The sequence below is a fragment of the Lathyrus oleraceus genome, chromosome 7 (assembly GCF_024323335.1).
Source record: "Lathyrus oleraceus cultivar Zhongwan6 chromosome 7, CAAS_Psat_ZW6_1.0, whole genome shotgun sequence".
Taxonomy (NCBI): domain Eukaryota; kingdom Viridiplantae; phylum Streptophyta; class Magnoliopsida; order Fabales; family Fabaceae; genus Lathyrus; species Lathyrus oleraceus.
Window position 1 is genome coordinate 109,491,168 of NC_066585.1, and position 21,874 is coordinate 109,513,041.

The 21,874-nt window shown below is 34.2% G+C and overlaps 1 protein-coding gene, 2 non-coding genes and 1 pseudogene across 7 annotated transcripts in view; 2 read left to right on the forward strand and 2 right to left on the reverse strand.

Moving 5' to 3' along the window:
• LOC127108048 (respiratory burst oxidase homolog protein E-like) overlaps nucleotides 1-21,874 on the forward strand; it is a 139,657-nt pseudogene that overhangs the window by 3,577 nt on the left and 114,206 nt on the right.
• The window catches only part of LOC127108049 (respiratory burst oxidase homolog protein E), a 95,811-nt gene that overhangs the window by 3,513 nt on the left and 70,424 nt on the right, over nucleotides 1-21,874 (forward strand). For 2 of the 5 annotated variants that reach the window (XM_051045408.1, XM_051045410.1), the window contains exons 4-5: nucleotides 18,165-18,324; nucleotides 18,410-18,598. In XM_051045408.1, coding sequence (XP_050901365.1) covers nucleotides 18,165-18,324; nucleotides 18,410-18,598 — 349 coding nt within the window. Of the gene's footprint in view, nucleotides 1-18,164; nucleotides 18,325-18,409; nucleotides 18,599-18,674; nucleotides 18,804-18,980; nucleotides 19,059-19,148; nucleotides 19,218-21,874 lie in introns of those variants that run through there. The other 3 variants (XR_007795947.1, XR_007795946.1, XM_051045412.1) reach the window with 3 other exon arrangements.
• On the reverse strand, nucleotides 275-435 carry LOC127109021 (U1 spliceosomal RNA). The gene has a single exon (XR_007796510.1). It is a non-coding gene; the product is annotated as a U1 spliceosomal RNA (small nuclear RNA).
• On the reverse strand, nucleotides 19,561-19,721 carry LOC127109160 (U1 spliceosomal RNA). The gene has a single exon (XR_007796541.1). It is a non-coding gene; the product is annotated as a U1 spliceosomal RNA (small nuclear RNA).

Genomic DNA, 21,874 nt, shown 5'->3' on the forward strand with positions numbered 1-21,874 from the left:
AAGGCACGAGTCTTATAGGTCTTAGACATGACAGTAGGGATCACAGACCACTGCATCTCAAGTTCACAACATTGGTTGGTTCTAGTATTTACAACTTTTCCTTTTAAAATAGTTCTAATTAATATATAATTGTTTTAATGGTGAACATATTAATTGAGCCTACAAATATCCCACTTTTCCTTTTAAAACCACTGCGTTTAGTAAGAAAAGTTGACAATTTCATGTAATATACAAAAATTAAATAATCCTTCCAAAAAATTTCATATAAGAATAGGAAGGGGCCGCGCGAACGCAGGCCCCCACTGCAACAAATTATGATGTAGGTTCCACCACATGGGTAGACCTTAGGATAGCACCCCTCCTAAGTGCAATGGAGGTCACTCTCCTAGGCCATGGTCCTTCATGATCAACCATTGACCCCATCCAGGTAAGTAATTTGAATTGTTGATATTTAAGTTATTTTAAACCCTTGCTTATCTCAATATTTTCCCTTTCTTTCGATGTGGGACTCTTGGACTCAACTACTAGTAGGCAATGCATTTCCTACCCTCTCTACCGCTGCTTTTTATTTTTTCACTTGCAAGCTACCAATTTTAAGCATGACGGCTTCCCTTTGGCTTTTATTATTGAATTGGATATTCCAATTGAATTGAAATTTGGTATTTGGACATCAAATTTAAGAACTACATCTGGATGAATTTTAACTACCCTATCCATGTGTTTAATACTTAGATTTTTTACTAGATAGCTGAATGAAGACTAACTAGCCTATTCTATACAACTGCATCATCAGAAAACTCTGTAGACATTAACTCGAACTTGTGTTGAAGTTGATTTTCCGCTGCATAACATGCAGTCGGTTGGTGCACTTGATTTCATGAAAGCAATTACACTAACAAGTTAATTAATAACTTTATCAAAGAAAGTGATTAATTTAAAGGTGTGGTCTTAGTAGTTGGAATGCAAAAGGTAGGATTTAGCTTTGTTTTCTACTTTTAATTCACTTGTATAATATTCTAAGTAGTCACATAACATTCTCTCTCCATCGGGAAATGATTCGTTTTGACTTAAGACTGAGTAGTATTATTTGAACATCACAGATTCTCCCCGTACATAAAGGCGGTATATAAAATACATTCAACACATTAGTTGACATGACTAAAATTTAAAAACAACATAAAATTATATATGTATACAGAGTGTCTCAGTAACTAAAGTCTGGGGTAGAGCAAGCATAAAGATGCACGGCTGTCTTGAAAAATATTTACTTTAACCAATGTCTGTCTGTCTAATATCTTATGCCAAGGTTAAATGGTAAAATTTAATTCTCAAGGTTGCTAATGCTATTAATGACAATCAATTTATTTAAATGGCTGAGGTGTTTGATGTATAGAAAGGGAAAGCCATTGGTTAACAAAAAAAAAAAGTATTTTCAATAAAGTAGAGAGAGTTGTGTAACTCCAATATGTTTGAGTTAAGAGTTGAAAGAGTTAGAAGACTCTTGTTCAAAATCGGATGTTGGATAAAATACTAAGATAACAACGACATTTGTTTACCTACAAAATAATTATAATAAAGTAATAATTAATTTCTCCCCGATGTTTAAGATGTACTTTCGATCCGTTATTAAAAAGATTAGATGAATCATTTATCAATGAGAATGCAATCAATGTCATCAAATCATTTCTTGGAATATTTAATAAGAAATAACTCGTTTGTGTGGGCACAAGAAGTGGTTTTGTTCATGCAAAGAAGTGGCTCTCATTTTTTGCAACAACAAAATTAAATAGGTAAAAACTCTTATTTTCTCTTTTTGTTAACTAATAATTTTGAAATATAACATTTGTTAGAACAAGACTGAATTTATAGTTTCCTGAAATGCTAAAAACCAAAGGAGAAAAGCCCTCGTAAAAGTTGATTTGTTTCCCTTCAAATAAATTCATCTATAGTCTATGAAATACTTTTCTAATTAAGTTCAATTTAACAAACACCAAGTCCTAAGTCCTTAAAGAAGTGGCGACTCAGAATCACTAGGATTAGTCTTGTAAGCAAATTATTAGGCTTTATTTTCAAAGCACATGATTTAGGGATGTAAGCTAAAGGCAAATCACATAACAAGTTTTGACATTCTTTAATAAAATATGGATTTGATGACTTATAATGTTTCATGTTCTTGTGATTTTTGTATATGATAATGTGTAACCCTGTATATATACTTATACACTAGTAGTTATTCTTTTTACTAATGAATGAACATTTATCACAATCTCTATATGTGTTTTTTTTATACCTCCATAATTTTTTTTAGACCAATTGTCAAATACACATATTGAAATCAACTCTATAATGGAGTTTGGGAATGAATATTGTATTACCGATAATTGAATCACAAAATATTATTCTATCATCACATCAACTTTTATACTGACAAAACTTGAACATTTGAATTACAATCAGTTTGGCATGCTTATTATTAAATATTATACCAATTTGTATCCATTAAATTCCACATTGGCTAGAACATCATGCATGTAGGTGATTATAAATGTCATATATGTTAGATGGTTTACCAAGCGAAGTAGTGACAACTTGTGACCCATGAGGGGGCACCAAGGTGATGGAACATGATAAGGCTTAACATGTTGGGCTTTTGTGGCTGCACCATGTTGGCCTGCCCGACCCAAGTTGAGAGTTGAGACATGGTACTTGAGCAAAGATACGAGTTTTGTAGGTCATAGACATAAGGTACGTGTGAGGTTTGGTTCACAAAACAACGAAGGGTGATGTTCACAAAACTTTATGTACTGATCACACATCCTATGAAAACCTCGAAATGTTCTTGTACTTTGGGTTCTATGTTCGAGGTAAATATTATTTGATGATTATTTAGGTTTATTTTTCATATTACTTGTGGTTCAAATCATCTCTTTATTTGAGGTTCATGGTTATCAGGGAGATTGAAATAATTGTTACTTAATTTAGAAGATTACTTGAATTCAAAGAAAAGGACAAAGTTAGAATAAAAAGAAGATTTCATTCATTTATTAGAAATCCAGGATTCAATGCATATGTTTGAAATACAAATTAAAAGAATGGATTACAAGAAAAGAGGATTAAAAAATTATATCTTTAGGGTACAATTGACTTTTTGGTCATGATTATGTTAAGTGCTAATTTCCAACAAATTCTATCTTCTATCAAGCTTCACTTCCATGGCTTTTTCTTCACTTTCCAATGTTGCTTCAAGTTCATTATTCCACTACAATGTTCATTTTTTACAAGGAAGAAGGTACACCAAGTTATGCATTCATATCATGAAGTTAAATCATTAAAAAGTCATGAAAATCTCAAGAAATAAAAGGAAAATGTTGCATTATGTAGTGATTTCAAGATTTGTTTTTTCAACACTTTCGAACATTGATTCATGCCCGAAAATTCAGAAATTCATTCATTAGTTTACACCATTCAAAAGTTTTTTTTCCAACATAAAATCACTTCTCAAAAGCACTTGAAGGCATGGGATAATTCACCAAAAATTCAAGGCAAAAGTGGTGAAAAACCCAAGGCAAAAACATTTAAATTCAAGTTAATTACTAGTGACCATTTGCCTTATATTCCAACTTGGTACTTTTACAAAATCCAAACATCCTTGGTCTCTAACTAACTATGCATCCACAATCAATCAATTATACAGTTAACCCTTAAATACCATAACTACCAAACTAACACAAAAAAACATCCTAACACACACAAATTCTAACTTCCATTTTCAATCAAACTTTCATTCAATCCTAATCATTCTTAACAATTAATCTAAGGGTTGAAAGTGATGATCCGCAACTAAGAATTAAATTAATTTCTAACCATTGGTAAGTTTATTACTTGGATTATAATCCAAGGGTGTTCATTCACTTGCAAAGTCTATATAAACATGTCATTTCTCACATTTTTGGAGCTAGACAACCTAACTAACCTAACTAGAAAAACCACAAAAACTAACATAATTCACAACTAACCATTACTCTCCCACTATTTTTTTCTCAAGTTCTCTCTCTTTTCTTCACTCCCTCACCATCACCAAAGTTCATATTCATCACCCTCTAGAATTTCACATTGAAGTTCTAACCTGGTGGAACTTTGTCACAATCCAATTTCAACAAATTATCAATCAACAATTCATACATTATCACCAACAATCATTATCTAAAGTTTATCAAGATTCATCAACAATCATCATCCAAAGTTCATAAATTCATGTTTATTCATCAATATTCTACATTCAAGATTCATCTTCTACATTCATTCATCATCAATAATAATCATCAAGCTTGGAAGTTAATTGAATTAAATGAGCTTATTCTTGAAGTATTTTGGGTTTCTCTTTGACAATCTGATTTTCAACACTAATCAGGGAAAACCTCCACTCTGTCGGTAATCCTCCATCTCTTCCACGCCATTGCCATGAATTATTAGATGTTTGCTTGTTGATTAATTTAAACCACTGTTGTAAATTGATTATTAGAATAATAACTTATTTGGCATAAGACACGTAAACTTGAAATATTGATTATTTTATTCTTAACTATTAATAACACGTGAATACATCAATAGAATTTATTTTTTTGTCACGATTATGAATATGTGATTATTTTTTCAAATATCATTGTAACAAATGTGAATCGATCGATTCTTTATACATTTTGTTCTTCACCTTTTCGATCGATTCTTCAAAATTTGTGGCTCATTTGTAAAATTTGATTGCACATTTGGATTCCTTGTGAAAAATTGAGTCTGGTGTATAGAATTTGCATATTGTTTATTGGATTTGGTTATTTTGGTAGATTAAATTCAAGAAGCTATGAACAATTGAAGAACATTGATAAATAAGCCCAAAACGTACAGTATGCTAACATGTGTCATGCTGATTTTTCTTTTTTCTCTTTCTCTCTTTGTGCCACATGGTGCAACGTGATTAGTGTTGTGCATGCATATAAGACGAAATAGCACATGAGGACAAAACAAATCGATTCCACGCATGAGTATGTTGTGTGCCCCCATTATCACAACCATTGGATATGGCGCAATCTGATCCAATGGCCAGCAACGACTCTTTTATTCAGTGTTGACTATCTTGATGGTGGATCCTTGACCATGCATTTTTGTTTGACCAGGCTATGGGCCTTTGTTTTTTGGATCGGTGTTGTGCCATCGTTTGCTTTCCAACCCCCCTTTAATTAGGCCAAATCCCCTTGACAACTTTACATCTAAATTGTTTCTTTTAATCTTATTTTTCTCACATATTAAAATAGACATTTTAGGTATACATGATTCATTAGATTTAATTTCTTTTAATTGCATTTAATTTTGGTAAAATTTAATTTTTAATTTCAATTAATTAGGATTAGCTTTTAATTTAGTTTAATTGCTAATTTATTTTAAATTTTATTTCATGTTTACATTAGAGATTATGATTAACCTTGATTAATTTCAAATTTTATAATGCCTTGTTTCTTTCTCATTTTCATGTGATTAATATGCATTTTTTAGCATGATCATATCCTTTATTAGTTGATCAAGTTCAATCTTGATCAATTAATTGTGATGGCAAATATGTTCAGTCCTTATTTTAATGATGTCAAATCTTTCTAATCGCCCATAACATGTCTTTGAATAATATCATCATAGCATAAAATGCATTCATCCTCTAACGTGTTCAAAATATAGGTTCAGCGTGTCCAAGCATATAGGAGCATATCATAGATGTGAATCATGCACTTGATCATAGTAAATATCCTAGGTTCATAGGATATCAGTTTAAATTGGTCAAAATACATCTCGAAACTCACTTTGAAAAGTTTAAGAACTGTGAGTCGACTCATGACTCCGAGTAAAACTCTCGGGTCTGAACAGGTCGAGTCACAGGTCGACTCAATCTTGGGAAACCTGAATGAGTCGAGTCATCCACTTATTACATCGACTCATTGCCTATTGTCTTTTGAACCATGTAGCCACGGGTCGGAACAGGTCGAGCCATAGGTCGACTCAACCCCGTTAAAAACTCTGTTCGAGTCGACTCATCGCCTGTTTTACTTAATTTTCTACTGTGTAACTTTGCAAAATATTTATGATATGTTTGTTATTAGGTACATGCATCATATAAATATTCAAGTATCTCTTCTTCAACAAATAACAAGAAAAGTGAAAGATATACACCAAAGTGCTCATCATCTTCATTCTTCATTGCATTTCTCAATAATCACACATAATAATCTTTGTTGAGCATTGTGCATTGCTGTTGTGATAACGTCCAAATAAGATTGGATTATCTTAGTTTGGGTCGAGGCTTTGTGTGTGTTTTTATTGAATAAAACCATTGGGGTTTTGTCCTCCAAGAATTGGGGGATTTTGCACTAACCTTTGCTTCGCAGATTCAGCCGAGTGAAAAGTTTGAAGAACAGAAGGTTCAGTCAAACAAGTAACGGTAACCGGAGGATTTTGAAGAAAGCTTAGGGTTCAAGCGACTTGCGTTCGAAATTAGTCGAGCTGAAGTTTTGGGGAACATGGTGTTATTGCAATAAGGTAGCGGTAACCGGAGGTTTGTTCGAAGCGCTTGAAGGACCTGATTCAACTCGAATCAAGGGGAGAGAATAGGATATACAACAACTTTAGGGGTTGATTGGTGGTGATCATTTATTCTCTTGTGTTAACTTTGCAACGTGTTAATAAAAACATCTCAATTCTAGATTTAGAATTGATGGCAGACGTACCCTAAGCGAGAAAGAAAGGGAAACCTCCTCAACAAATCCGGTCTTGTTCTCTCTATCTCTTAACTCTTTAAATTCTGCATTAATTACGGTTTGTGTGAAATTAATAGTAAAATAAATATCGCTTGATTGTTGTGCATAGTAACTGTTCGATAAATTAGTCCAATCACTTTGATTGCAGCTGAGTAAAATTTTGCACATTCAATTTGAGTGAAATTGAAACTTGGTGGGGAGTGCACACCAAGTGTTCGATAAAATTAATCTCGCACAAATTTAGTAATATTTTACTTGATCTCTTATTATGTTTAAGCATTATTAGAGGTAATGATATCAAGAATTATCGTGGTTAATCGATTGATTTAGATAGTGGTTGATTATCTATATCTTAGTTATTCCATTCGGTTTCACGCATATCCGATCTTTCCATTAATGGATCATTTAGACGATTATAATCTAGGGTGTTTCCGCAATTATTGAAAATATTTTTAAAAAACGCTAAATTTCAAAACTGATCTATTCAACCCCGCTTCTAGATTTGTACTATCATCTAACAAGTGGTATCACGAGCGCCAGTTCATCTAGTGCTCCGTATATAACTTTTTAGAAAATGAGTAACGATCCTAAATGGGCGTACAATAGGGCGCCTATTTTTACCGGTGAAAACTATAATTATTGGAAAGATTATATGCGTATCCATATCAACTCCATTGATAGGAAAGTATGGAAAGTCATCCAAGATGGTCCTATGGAAATAACCATGACCAGTGCGGATGGTTTTGTTATACCTAAACCTGAAGCATAATGGAATGAAGAAGATGAGAAAAAGTATAGTTGTGATTGGAAAGCCATAAATATGCTCATTGTCGTCTTAGGTGTTGATGAGTATTATAGGGTTCTCCATTGTACTAGTGCTAAAGCTATGTGAGACTCATTGCAAATTACCCATGAGGGAACCAATGATGTCAAACTAGCTAGAATCAACACTTTAACTCAAGAATTTGACCTTTTTCATATGGAAGATGGTGAAACCATTACCGATATGCAAAAGATATTTTCTCATCTAATCAATCGGTTAAATGCTCTTTGTAGAAATACCTCTAATGATGTTGCTACTAATAAAATTTTAAGATGTCTTTACAGGGATTGCCTACCAAAGGTCACCGCGATTAAGGAAGCCAATGATCTAAGAACATTGGACATGACAGCATTGTTTGGCAAGCTTCAAGAGCATTGCTAATTATGTTGTTGTCCATTGCTAATGGTTTGGCTTTTTTTTTCCGCAATAGGTGATCATGTGCATGATGATTGCAACAAGTATTATGTCCTATAGAAAGTGCACTTTGTTTTCCTCTGTTAGCAACACATCAGGGCTTGTGCACCATAGCATGGTTCTTGATTTGGTTTCACTATTCTGCAGCAGTTTGGTACTTTTTTATTCAGATCTGGATATTAATGCTTCTGATTTGGTTTGAGCAGCTTGTATGTATTGTGTTCCGACTTGTCTCATGTGTTAATGTACTACATGGTTTTTTGTTTCAACTGTGAATGCAACAATTAGCATGGTTAGTGATTGAGGATGGAATATGCCATGTTTTATTAGGCACAAGCCTGTTGTAGGTCGCATGCTTGGTATTTATCATAGACTGGTTTGTTGTGGCTACATTCTATCATGAATGGCTACGTGGAAGGTTTGGAATTGATGTGTTACTGCATTGGGTTGACTTATTGCAAGAGTTATTTTGTAATTGCACTATAGGATCAGTTATGGCATTACATTTGGTTGCTCGTAAATTGATGATGCATTATGACATGGTTTCATGCTTTGTAGGATATATGCATTGAGATGGTTTTGTAGTGTTTGTGCTAAGTTAAGCAATGCGTTGGTTTACAATTTGATCCGTAGCTGCATTCCTGAATTATATTGCACGTCCATAGGATAGGCTGCAAGCGTGGTTCACTTTAGTGCAATGATGCATGAAAATTTATTGACTGGTTGTTACTGATGCACTGCAGGGATGGTTTGTCCTTATGGTACATTGTAGGTTTGTATGGTTTCATGGCATGTTGATGTACGATCTGTCATGAATTGGATGCAATCTGCATGATGTTTTCTCTTGTTTTTCTGCAGGTATGAAATTGTTTCATGTTCTGGCTTGTGATTGCTTGGCAATTATGCCATGACTGCTTGTGAATAGGTTCTGACTTAGGCTATACTGCAAGTGTATTGTTGGTTATGAAATTTGGCTTATGTTTATGCTGGTGTGGTTAACTACTACAGGTTATTGCCAGCTTGCTACCCAATACACTTAGTTCAAGGCTGAGTAGCTTATGTTTGACATGGCATCAAATATGATTGGTTGTTATTATCTTGGTCGGGCTAGCTAGTTGCTTTGGCTTGATTTGTGCAACAAAATTGCAGGTATGGTATGTTGGTTGTAAGTTGATATCCATGTGGTGGCTTGGTTCATGCATCATAGTGGTTCAACATTACTCCAAGCTTGGGGGGGAATGAGCCACTTGCCATTGATCAACTAAGAGTCAACATGGATCATGGAAAAATTAGGGATGGACTTAGGATTAGGATTGGGAAATTAGGGTTTGGATAAATTTGGGTTGACTTTGGTCAAAGTTGACCAAAAAGTCAATTGTTGATCAGAGTCAACATTTGGTCAACGTTTCCATTTTTCTTTTTTTTTCACATGGAATATACATTCTCATGATTTGTATGGAATGGAATGGATATGAATGAAATTGGCTTAACTTTGAAATGAGTTTTGTACTTGTATGATCTTGAATTTGATATTTGATCATAAATTTGAATTTGAACTAAATGAACATGACTTGGCATGTATTATATAGATTGAAATGGAAAACGATAAAAGATAATGAAATGAGTGAAACATCTAACATGAACCAAAGGATGCCAATAGTAAATGAAACATAAACCTAGCAATGACAAAAATGGACAATGACCATGACATGACCAAAGGCCCGTGGATCAAACACCAATGGCATGAAGTGTATTTCTGGGAATTGAATAAAGGATCAATGGCCATATGAACAACCATGGATGACCTAACAAGACTGGAAATGGGCAGATGGAATGATCAGATGAAACAATTATGGATGTAACATATGGGAGCATGAGATCAATGGGGATCAAAACCAAGGAACCAACATGAATGGTTATGAACAAATGATCATTGGGTGAAGCTTGATCACACCAGATAAAACCCATACAATGGATGAAAGAGAATCAGATGAAGCTATGGCTATAAGTGAATGCTAATCAAACCAAGGAGACCTCCACAATAAACCATGAATAAGAGTGCCTGGAATGGATCTTGACCAAGCAAGTGAAGCATACGCACCATGGAATGATGATGTGCCAATGAAACGGGGTTAGGAGCACACCCAATGGGTGATAGCTGTAATTAGGGTTTATGGGGTAAATTAGGGTTTGGGGGATACCGTGATCAAGTGAGGATCCCAAACTAGGGTTTTGCTTCACCTAGAAGCCAGAGATGGATCACCAATGTTGGGCACAATGCACAAGCTTCAAGAGCTACCTCCAATTTAGGGTTTGATAGTTTGAGCCACCTCTATTTATAGGGAAACCCTAGCTTCCACTAGGTGTAAGCACAAAGCTTTGAATCCGTGATACATGTCCTCTTATATTGGACCATGACTATGCACATGAAATGAATGATCACAATGATATGCAAATGATTAAGATTAGTGACCTAGATGGACTTTGGGAAGGGTAATGTGAATTTTTGGGTATGACATGTACCATGCCTAAACATACAAGTGGCATGACACTTCATACATTTCAAGGCCATTAGATAGGAATGAATTGGTTAGAGGAAATGCTAGCTACAAGTATGCTTGAATCTCAACGTCACACGTGGAAACACAAAAACAATAAATGGGGTTAGCATGAGATCAAGTCAAATGGATGAGAACGATGCAAAAAATGTAAGCACATTCAATGGTTTAAATCAATTCTAATGGTAATGGATTAATCAATGAAAAGTAATCAAAGATCTATCATGTGATCATGGCAAATGAACTAAGGTACACAAGACATTCACCATCTAAATTGAAGTGGGATTTTCAATTTATCAATATGATCACAAACCAAGTGAATCAATTAAAAGTCAATTGAAAAATGAGTATTAATTCTAAAGATTAACAATCTATCTAAGCATAAATTATGATCAAACTTAATCAAAATGAGAAATTCTCAATCAAAATTACGATTTGAAACCTAATGGATATGATCATGGAAATCATCATACAATGGTCAAATTGAATGGAAATTTAATCTAAAATCTAATCATGGTAAAATCAACCATTAACCTTGTTAATCAACACAAAAATCCACAAAAATAATTATCAAAACCTAATGACTAATATTTTAATCATGGCAAGGTTAATCAATTATGAATTAAATCTGGAAAATCAAGAACTAAATCTAATCTAAAAAATTATTAAACCTAATTTCTAAATCCTAATTAACTAATTGATTCTAACTATGGATTAAACTAATTAATCAACAAAAAATGCTAATTCCTAATATCTAAAATCAAGGACTAACCTAAATCACAATTAGATCAATCATTCAGCACCAAAACCCTGATTTTCATTAGCCATAACCATTGAATATATGATGCTTGTTAGTAAATGTTAATCATGAATGAATGATGTGTATGAATGAGATATGGATGAGGGTAGATGGATCTCAAGTTATAGGTCAGATGAAAAGCAAAAATGGATGGAAAATTTTGGGGTATGACAACCTTTGATGAATTGTTAATCAAACCAATGAATCCTCCATGAATGACCAAAGGACCCAGATGATCCTTAAGCTTGAATGTACACAAAATAGATGATAGTGCCATAGCTGAAAATTAGGGTTTCAGGGACTTGAATGATCCTGATGATACTTGCAATATGAAAAGTTCCAATACAACCATGGCCATCACATGAAGCCTAGCTTGGGGACTTAACCTTCCTTCCATGCCTTGTGTCATTGAGGCCCTTAAATCCATGATTTTATGCTTTTCCTCAATGCAAATGAAATTTACATGACACTATAGATATGTATATGAGATGAATGCTTATCAGGATATGCAAATGCTTAGGGTTAGTGACCTAGATGATCATTGTGAAGGGTATGGTGAATTTTAGGGTATGACATCCCTAAGGCAACTTGTGAATGAATCAACTAATGGCATGAACTATGATGATGTGCACCACAATGAATAGATGGACAACAACCAATTAATCAATGCAACAACCAGTTGAGGTTTAATCAATCACGCACAATGCAATGAAACATATGATCACCAGATGGATAGGGAATAAGCCTCACATTTACCAAATAATCTTGATGGATCCAAAACCCTAGACACAAGGTAGCCCAAATCCACAATGCAAAAGATATAGTGGGTTAGGGTTTCAAACAAAACACAAAGCTCCACAAGCAACATCTCCAACCATGGGCCCACAATTGGGGTTTAGAAAGTCAAGTCAAAGCACAGCAAGTCAAACACAAGATCTCATATCATCAAAATCAATAATTAGGGTTAGGATGCCCATATGAATACCATGGTGTAGAATTCATGGGTCAAGGTCCCAAAGGATCCAGAAATTAGGGTTTCACTCCTCATTATGAGCAATACCATAATCTTCAAGCCAAAACTCTGATTTTCATTAACCATAAACCTTGAATCTACGATGCTTGTTAGCAACTGTTAATCATGAATGAATGATGCGCATGCATGAGGCATGAATGAATATAGATGAATCTCAAATTATATATTAGATGAAAAGTAAAAAGGGGAGGGACAATTTTGTGGTATGACATATGCCCTGTTTAATATTTTTGAGCCTGAAGGTATGAATAATAACGACTTTCAAACATTCGTGGTAAAAAAGGATTAAATACCAAAATAACCAATAAATTTGCCCGTAGAGAATGAATGAAATGGGTGAGGTGTAAGGTAAGGGTACTAATGGAAAATTATTCAATGGATGATGTATAGGCTTTTTGTATATGATTATCTATTAGGAATTAGCTGATTATGGGGAAAAATAGGTCAATTGTACAAAGGGAATGTTTCGTAAAGGTGTGCATGAAATATGCAATATGCCATGTATGCAGGGTATGACTTATCTCTTTCATGTCTTTATGTTTTTTTTGTCTTTCTCATTCTTTTTTTCTTTTCTTGCCTCCACTAACCAATTTTGGCATATGATTGATGATTAAGGTATTCCAGCAGGATTCCGTGAAGGTAAAAGAATCAGGTGTTTGCAAAAGGCAAATACTAGAGAAAGTAAAACTGAAGTGAGATCTCCTACAAAAGGCAGAGAGATGTCTTGAAAAAGACAAGTAGATCAATTGAGGAGAGACCTTCTCATACAATAGGTAGCAACGACTCCTTATCAAGAGAGACCTTCTCAACCGAGGGCTTCATAGAAGTCCCACCGGGAGGTCCAATGCCTCGTCTGAGGGACTTACAGTCTCATCAGCCAAGCTCAATATAACTTCACGTAAGGGACTAAGATTTCCCATTAAAAAAGTAATATAAACTCCCCACCTAAGAGACTTGGAGTTTCCTTGGGTGGGACTAAACATATAAATCTCGCCCCAGAGATGAGACTGAAGTCTGGCCTAAGAGACTTAATTTCGATCTTTTCCGAGAGCTTGATATAAGTTATGCCTGAGAGGTCCAACACTTCGCCTAAGGGACTTATAATCTCATCAACCATACTCAATATAACTTCACCCGAGGGACTGATATTTCCCATTAAACAGGTTATTTAAACTCATCGTCTGAGAGATTTGGAGTTTCCTCGGGCGTCATCCAACATATAAATCCCGCCCATGAGGCACAATTGAAGCCTAGCCTAAGAGACTTAATTTCAGTCTTTTTTGAGGGCTTTATAGAAGTCCCATCTGAAAGGTCAAACACCTCGCTTGAGGGACTTACAGTCTCATTAACCAGACTCAATATAACTTTGCCCGAGGGACATAAATTCCCCATTAAATAGGTCATTTAAACTCCCTGTCTAAGAGATTTGGAGTTTCCTCGGGTGTGACTAACATATAAATCTCGCCCGAGACCCGACTAAAGTATAGCCTAAGAGACTTAGTTTAAGTCTTGTCTGAGAGGTTCATAGAAATCCCCCTCGAGAGGTCTAACGCCTAGCCTAAGGGACTTATAGTCTCATTAGTCAAACTCAATATAACTTCACTTGAGGGACTCGAAACCTAGTTAGTTTGGTTCGCCATGCCATATCATCCAAAAATTTATGGCCTTAGGATACTCCAATGCTCAATAGTGTAAAAGTATTTTCCCTTTTATCAAAGCCCTTGTGCTTGAGGGATTGTGAAGTGTTATATTCATAAAGGCTTAGCTAAGGCGGGAAGGTTTTAGCTCTCACAAGGGGTGATGACCATATGCCTCCCATAAGGGGAATCATCTTGTCCTACATGTCTCATACTCGCTAAACCATGAGAAACGTGGAGAGATACATTTCTTGGTCAAAGTGAAATCAAAGTTAATAGTTGATTTACGTCCTCCAAAAAAATAGGGATTTAACGGTCCGCAATTGACTAGTGGGTAGTTACCATTCTCAAGGAAATCCTAGACCCTCTATAAATACTTCTTCCCTAACGGGCGATAAACATGATACAATTAACCCAACACAACACTTATACACAGATCCTCTCACCTTACGTGAGTTAACCCTTTCACATTGCCACAAACTCGATAATCACCATTCACGGCCTCTCGCTATCGCGGGCAAGTCCTAACTCTTATAAAACTACTAAGGTCTCTCAATATCCACCGTGAAAATAATTATATCACAAAAAAATGATTATCTTATGAAAAATATTTACAACGATGGATTGACATATCTACTAAAAAGATATTTAAGTCATTTCACAGTATTGGATAAAAAAGAATATATTACAAGTAAGTTATTTCATTTTTTTGTTCTTAGACATTTATAAGACTAAGTAATTCTAAATAAAAGAGTTAATGTATTAAATCAATACACTCTTAAATGTGTCACAACCCCTATGCCTAAAATTCTATCAATACAAATTTATTAAGGTAATGCAAAACATAAAACAATTAACCCATAAGTAAAGAGATTAATTACTTGTAAAAAATTTTACACAATCGATTCATCACCATCACCCGTTTGCATTACTTTATAGATTTTTAAAATAAAAATCAAACTTGTTTCAACATCCAACGACTATGATTAACTTTGTCCGAGGGACAATAGTTCCCCATTAAATAGGCCATTTAAACTCACCGTGTAAAAGATTTGGAGTTTCCTCGGGTGTGACTAACAGATAAATCTCGCCCGAGACCCGACTAAAGTCTTGCCTAAGAGACTTAGTTTAAGTCTTGTATGAGGGTTTCATAGAAATCCCCCTGAGAGGTCTAACACCTGGCCTAAGGGACTTATAGTCTCATCAGTCAAACTCAATATAACTTCACTTGAGGGACTCGAAGCCTAGTTAGTCTGGTTCGCCATGCCATATCATCTAAAAATTTATGGCCTCAAGATACTCCAATGCTCGATAGTGTAGAAGCACTTTCCCTTTTATCAAAGCCATTGTGAAGTATTATATTCATAAAAGGCCTAGCTAAGGCGGGAAGGTTGTAGCTCTCACAATGGGTGATGACCATATGTCGCCCATGGGAGGAATCACCTTGTTCTATATGTCTCATACTCGCCAAGCCATGAGAAACGTGGAGAGATACGTTTCTTGGTCAAAGTGAAATCAGAGTTAGTAGTTGATTCACGTCCTCCGAAAAAAAATAGGGATTTAATGGTCCACCTTTGACTAGTGGGTAGTTACCATTCTCAAGGAAATCCTAGACCCTCTATAAATACTTATCCCCTAAACGGAGATAAACATGATACAATTAACCCAACATAATACTTATACACAAAGCCTTTCACCTTACGTGAGTTGACCCTTTCACATTGCCACAAACTCGATAATCACCATGCATGGCCTCTCGCTATCACAGGCAAGTCCTAACTCTTATAAAACTACTAAGATCTCTCAATATCCACCGTAAAAATAATTATATCACAAAAAATAATTATTTTATGAAATATATTTACGATGGATTGACATGTCTACTAAAAAGATATTTTAATCATTTCACAGTAAAGAATATATTACAACTAAGTTATCTCTTTTTTTTAATTCTTAGACACTTATAAGATTAGGTAATTTTAATATTATAATTTATTAATACTTTCATAATTTAAATAAAAGAGTTAAAGTATTAAATTAACACACTCTTAAATGTGTCACACCCCCTATCCCTAAAATTCTATCAATACAAATTTATTCAATTAAGATAATGCAAATCATAAAACAATTAACCTATAAGTAAATCATAGAAATTGAATTAATTAAAAACTCATAAGATCACATTCTATAATTGAATTAAAGGGAGGGATATAATAAATTAAGAATATAAATACATATAAAAATGAACTATAAAATTTCCCGGGAAAAAGGAATTGGGAGAGCTGCCACTCGCTCCTTTTATTCTTTTCACAAATTCAAAGAGTTGAAAACAAAAATCAAAGTTTTGAGCCTAACAACATCACTAGTCATTTTTCTTCAAGAACAGTTCCTTTTCCTTATTGTCTCTCAAATACCCATTTCTCAAAACCCTTCCTTTTTGAGATTCAACCGTCATCTCAGCTTTGTGATAAGCAAGGTTTAAATTGTGAATGTCCTTGCTATTGTGATTTTGCTGTGGCCCATAATATTATGGTAAAATACAAGCTAATATAGTTTATACAACCATAATATTATTGACTGCAAAAACTACATTGTTTATTAGTTTGATGGCTTACAATGTTTCATGTTCCATTATCGTGCTTGACAAATATTTTAATGTGGAAAGATGTTTCTTTAAGCGCTACCTACCAATTCTTCTCTTTTTTTGTTTTTGTTGAATTGCTAGTTCAATTCAAGTGAAAATCATTTTTTTATATAACAATGAGAGCTGCTTGGTATGGTAGAACAATCAATATTACTGCAGCTTTAATTAACCAGAGTGTGAATTATTTAGCAGGTTTGTATCCTTTAGTGTTGAGGGAATGTTAGAGTAAGAAATTGATAGAGGTGTCACTTGCTCTTTTTATTCTTGTAAAGACGAGACATATAATTTGCATTGCTTTGTTTGAGACAAAAAAAGATTTAATTTCGAAGCATCCTGAAAAGTTCTCAATTGTATCTGCTGATTTCAATAACAAAAAGCCAACATACAAATCCCTTTTGATTAGCATTGAAGGTGTAACAGGAATCACAATGGTTACTTTGATGGTTATATCATTTACTCTTGCAACTGGCCAGTTTTGACGAAATGCAGTAAATCTTCCTTCACCAATCAACAAATTGACATGATTTAATGCATTCTGGTACTCGCACCATCTTCTCGGTATTGTTTACATTCTTCTGTTCATTCATGGATCTTTCTTGAATTTGACACATAAGTGGTACCAGAAAACGGTAAGAACTTCGACCACAATCTTCGTGGGTATGGAAGAATAGTGAGCGATGATGAATGTACAATAACATATTTTTTACTTTTGATGTTAGACATGGATGTATATCTCTGTTCCGTTGTTGCTGTACATTGCAGAACGTACTCTACGAACTCGTAGATCGCAACACTATGCAATAAAAGTTTTGAAGGTAATAAAAATAAACCACACTCCATTGTCTGCTTTTAATGGTTTGATAATAACTTCCATTTAATTTTTCTAAATTTGACTTGGCAGGTTTCAGTGCTACCAGGAAATGTCTTCAGCTTAATCATGTCAAAGCCTAATGGATTCAAGTACAAAAGTGGCCAGTACATATTTTTACAATGCCCGAAAATCTCTCCATTTGAGTGGTGAGTGTGGTTCTTCTCTTAGGTCAATTTTTAATCATCCTAAATTTTACAGTCCACTAGCACATGCAAATAAGATCTTGATTTTTTAGCTAAGTGTTCACATTCGAACAGTACGTGACTGGACACAAGAACTTAAGCTACTTTTCACCGAAGATGGCCAATTGGCTCCGGTAAATTCCAGCTCAACATTCGGAGAACTAATAAAAATGGATCAAATAGGGTAAGTATAGATCATGTAAAAGTTTTTAAAAAAGGGTTTATAATAGAACTGAAATTTAAGAATTTTATCAAAGTTTTTAGGCTGCATCAACCGCATTTGATTATAATTATTCACAAAATTAAATATTATGAGGTGACTATACTTTAAAACTTCAACTCATATGCTTTCTAATAATTTCAACTTACAAAGTTGTAAATCATTCAAACTAGAATTTTGTTACAGACAGCCGAAGCTGCTCGTAGATGGCCCTTACGGAGCTCCAGCACAAGATTACCAGAATTTTGATGTATTGCTGCTCATAGGATTAGGCATTGGAGCAACTCCCTTCATTAGTATTCTCAGAGATCTTCTCAGTGACACGAGAACAATTGACGAACAAACGGTACACTCCTTGCTCTTGTTTAGTTATTTTATAATGTTGATTACATTTTGTCATCACCTGTAAACTTTAACAAGGCCAAGTGCAGGACTCAAACACAGAAACAACAAAATCAGATGAGAGTTTCAATAGTTTCACCTCTTCAAATGTAACGCCAGGAAGACACAAGAGATCGCAAAGGATTACAAATGCTTTCTTTTATTGGGTTACCAGAGAACCTGGATCTTTTGAATGGTTTAAAGGAGTAATGGACGAAGTTGCAGCAATGGACCACAAAGTAATATTCAATTCTTAATTATATAGTATCAAAAAATAACTATTCTTGTTCTCTTTATATTCTTAACCATTGTTAGGGGTTGATTGAGCTGCACAACTATCTCACAAGTGTCTATGAAGAAGGTGATGCAAGATCAACCTTAATCACAATGATCCAAGCGTTAAACCATGCCAAACATGGTGTTGATATTCTATCAGGCACTCAAGTGAGATCTTCAATACTGTTCAATTCATTTATTTCATCTCCAGTTAAAAACTAACCAAAAATTTATTGTTTTTTCACTACTGTCATTGGTTTTGGATCATTTTTGTGAGTGTATAACTTTTTGAATAGATTAAATCCCTCACTAATTTGGTCCAGTAATCCCTCTCTATATATGTAGATCTAATCCCTCAATAACATCTTTTCAATGGTTAGTGTTATGACATGTCAAAAGTGATTGAGGAGTGTCGAGTTCAAAGTAAGTCATTTAAACAACCATGTTCCATCTGAATACTATACATATTTATATCCATTAAGTCTCACATTAGCTAAAATATCACACATGTAGGTGTCGTAGCACCATGTTGTGACCCATATGGGGCCACCAAGGTGATGGAACAAATAAAACTCGACAATTTAGGCTGGTGGCTGCACACTCTTAGCCTACCCATTCAAAAAGTTAAGATTTGAGCCATAGTACTTGAGCTAAGGCACGAGTCTTATAGGTCTTAGAAAGGACAGTAGGGATCACAGACCACTGCATCTCAAGTTCACAACATTTGTTGGTTCTAGTATTTACAACTTTTCCTTTTAAAATAGTTCTAATTAATATATATTGTTTTAATGGTGAACATATTCATTGAGCCTACAAATATCCCACTTTTCCTTTTAAAACCACTGCATTTAGTAAGAAAAGTTGACAATTTCATGTAATATACAGAAATTAAATAATCCTTCCAAAAAATTTCATATAAGAATAGGAAGGGGCCGCGCGAACGCAGGCCCCCACTGCAACAAATTATGATGTAGGTTCCACCACATTGGTAGACCTTAGGATAGCACCCCTCCTAAGTGCAATGGAGGTCACTCTCCTAGGCCATGGTCCTTCATGATCAACCATTGACCCCATCCAGGTAAGTAATTTGCATTGTCGGTATTTAGGTTATTTTATACCCTTGCTTATCTCAATATTTTCCCTTTCTTTTGATGTGGTACTCTTGGACTCAACTACTAGTAGGCAATGCATTTCCTACCCTCTCTACCGCTACTTTTTATTTTTTCACTTGCAAGCCACCAATTTTAAGCATGACGGCTTCCCTTTGGCGATTATTATTGAATTGGATATTCCAATTGAATTGAAATTTGGTATTTGGACATCAAATTTAAGAACTACATCTGGATGAATTTTAACTACCCTATCCATGTGTTTAATACTTATATTTTTCACTAGACAGCTAAATGAACACTAACTAGCCTATTCTATACAACTGCATCATCAGAAAACTCTGTAGACATTAACTCGAACTTGTGCTGAAGTTGATTTTACACTGCATAACATGCAGTCAGTTGGTGCACACTGATTTCATGAAAGCAACTACACTAACAAGTTAATTAATAACTTTATCAAAGAAAGTGATTAATTTAAAGGTGTGGTCTTAGTAGTTGGAATGCAGAAGGTAGGATTTAGTTTTGTTTTCTACTTTTAATTCACTTGTATAACATTCTAAGTAGTCACATAACATTCTCTCTCCATCGGAAAATGATTCGTTTTGACTTAAGACTGAGTAGTACTATTTGAACATCACAGATTCTCCCCGTACATAAAGGCGGTATATAAAATACATTCAACACATTAGTTGACATGACTAAAATTTAAAAACAACACAAAATTATATATGTATACAGAGTGTCTGAGTAACTAAAGTCGGGGTAGAGCAAGCATAAAGATGCACGACTATCTTGAAAAATATTTACTTTAACCAACGTCTGTCTGTCCAATATCTTATGCCAAGGTTAAATGGTAAAATTTAATTCTCAAGGTTGCTAATGCTATTAATGACAATCAATTTATTTAAATGGCTGAGGTGTTTGATGTATAGAAAGGGAAAGCCATTGGTTAGCAAAAAAAAAGTATTTTCAATAAAGTAGAGAGAATTGTGTAACTCAAATATGTTTGAGTTAAGAGTTGAAAGAGTTAGAAGACTCTTGTTCAAAATCGGATGTTGGATAAAATACTAAGATAACAACGACATTTGTTTACCTACAAAATAATTATAATAAATATAATGAATTTCTCCGCGATGTTTAAGATGCACTTTCGATCCGTTATTAAAAAGATTAGATGAATCATTTATCAATGAGAATGCAATCAATGTCATCAAATCATTTCTTGGAATATTTAATAAGAAATAACTCGTTTGTGTGGGCACAAGAAGTGGTTTTGTTCATGCAAAGAAGTGGCTCTCATTTTTTGCAACAACAAAATTAAATAGGTAAAAACTCTTATTTTCTCTTTTTGTTAACTAATAATTTTGAAATATAACATTTGTTAGAACAAGACTGAATCTATAGTTTCCTGAAATGCTAAAAACCAAAGCAGAAAAGCCCTCGTAAAAGTTGAATTGTTTCCCTTCAAATAAATTCATCTGTAGTCTATGAAATACTTTCCTAATTAAGTTCAATTTAACAAACACCAAGTCCTAAGTCCTTAAAGAAGTGGCGACTGAGAATCACTAGGATTAGTCTTGTAAGCAAATTATTAGGCTTTATTTTCAAAGCACATGATTTATGGATGTAAGCTATAACAAGATTTGACATTCTTTAATAAAATATGGATTTGATGACTTATAATGTTTCATGTTCTTGTGATTTGTGTATATGATAATGTGTAACCTTGTATATATACTCATACACTAGTAGTTATTCTTTTTGCTAATGAATGAATATTTATCACAATCTCTATATGTGTTTTTTTTATACCTCCATAATTTTTTTTGACCAATTGTCAAATACACATATTGAAATCAACTTTATAATGGAGTTTGGGAATGAATATTGTATTACCGATAACTGAATCACAAAATATTATGCTATCATCACATCAATTTTTATACTAACAAAACTTGAACATTTGAATTACAATCAGTTTGGCATGCTTATTATTAAATACTATACCAATTTGTATCCATTAAATTCCATATTGGCTAGAACATCATGCATGTAGGTGATTATAAATGTCATATATGTTAGATGGTTTACCAAGCTAAGTAGTGACAACTTGTGACCCATGAGGGG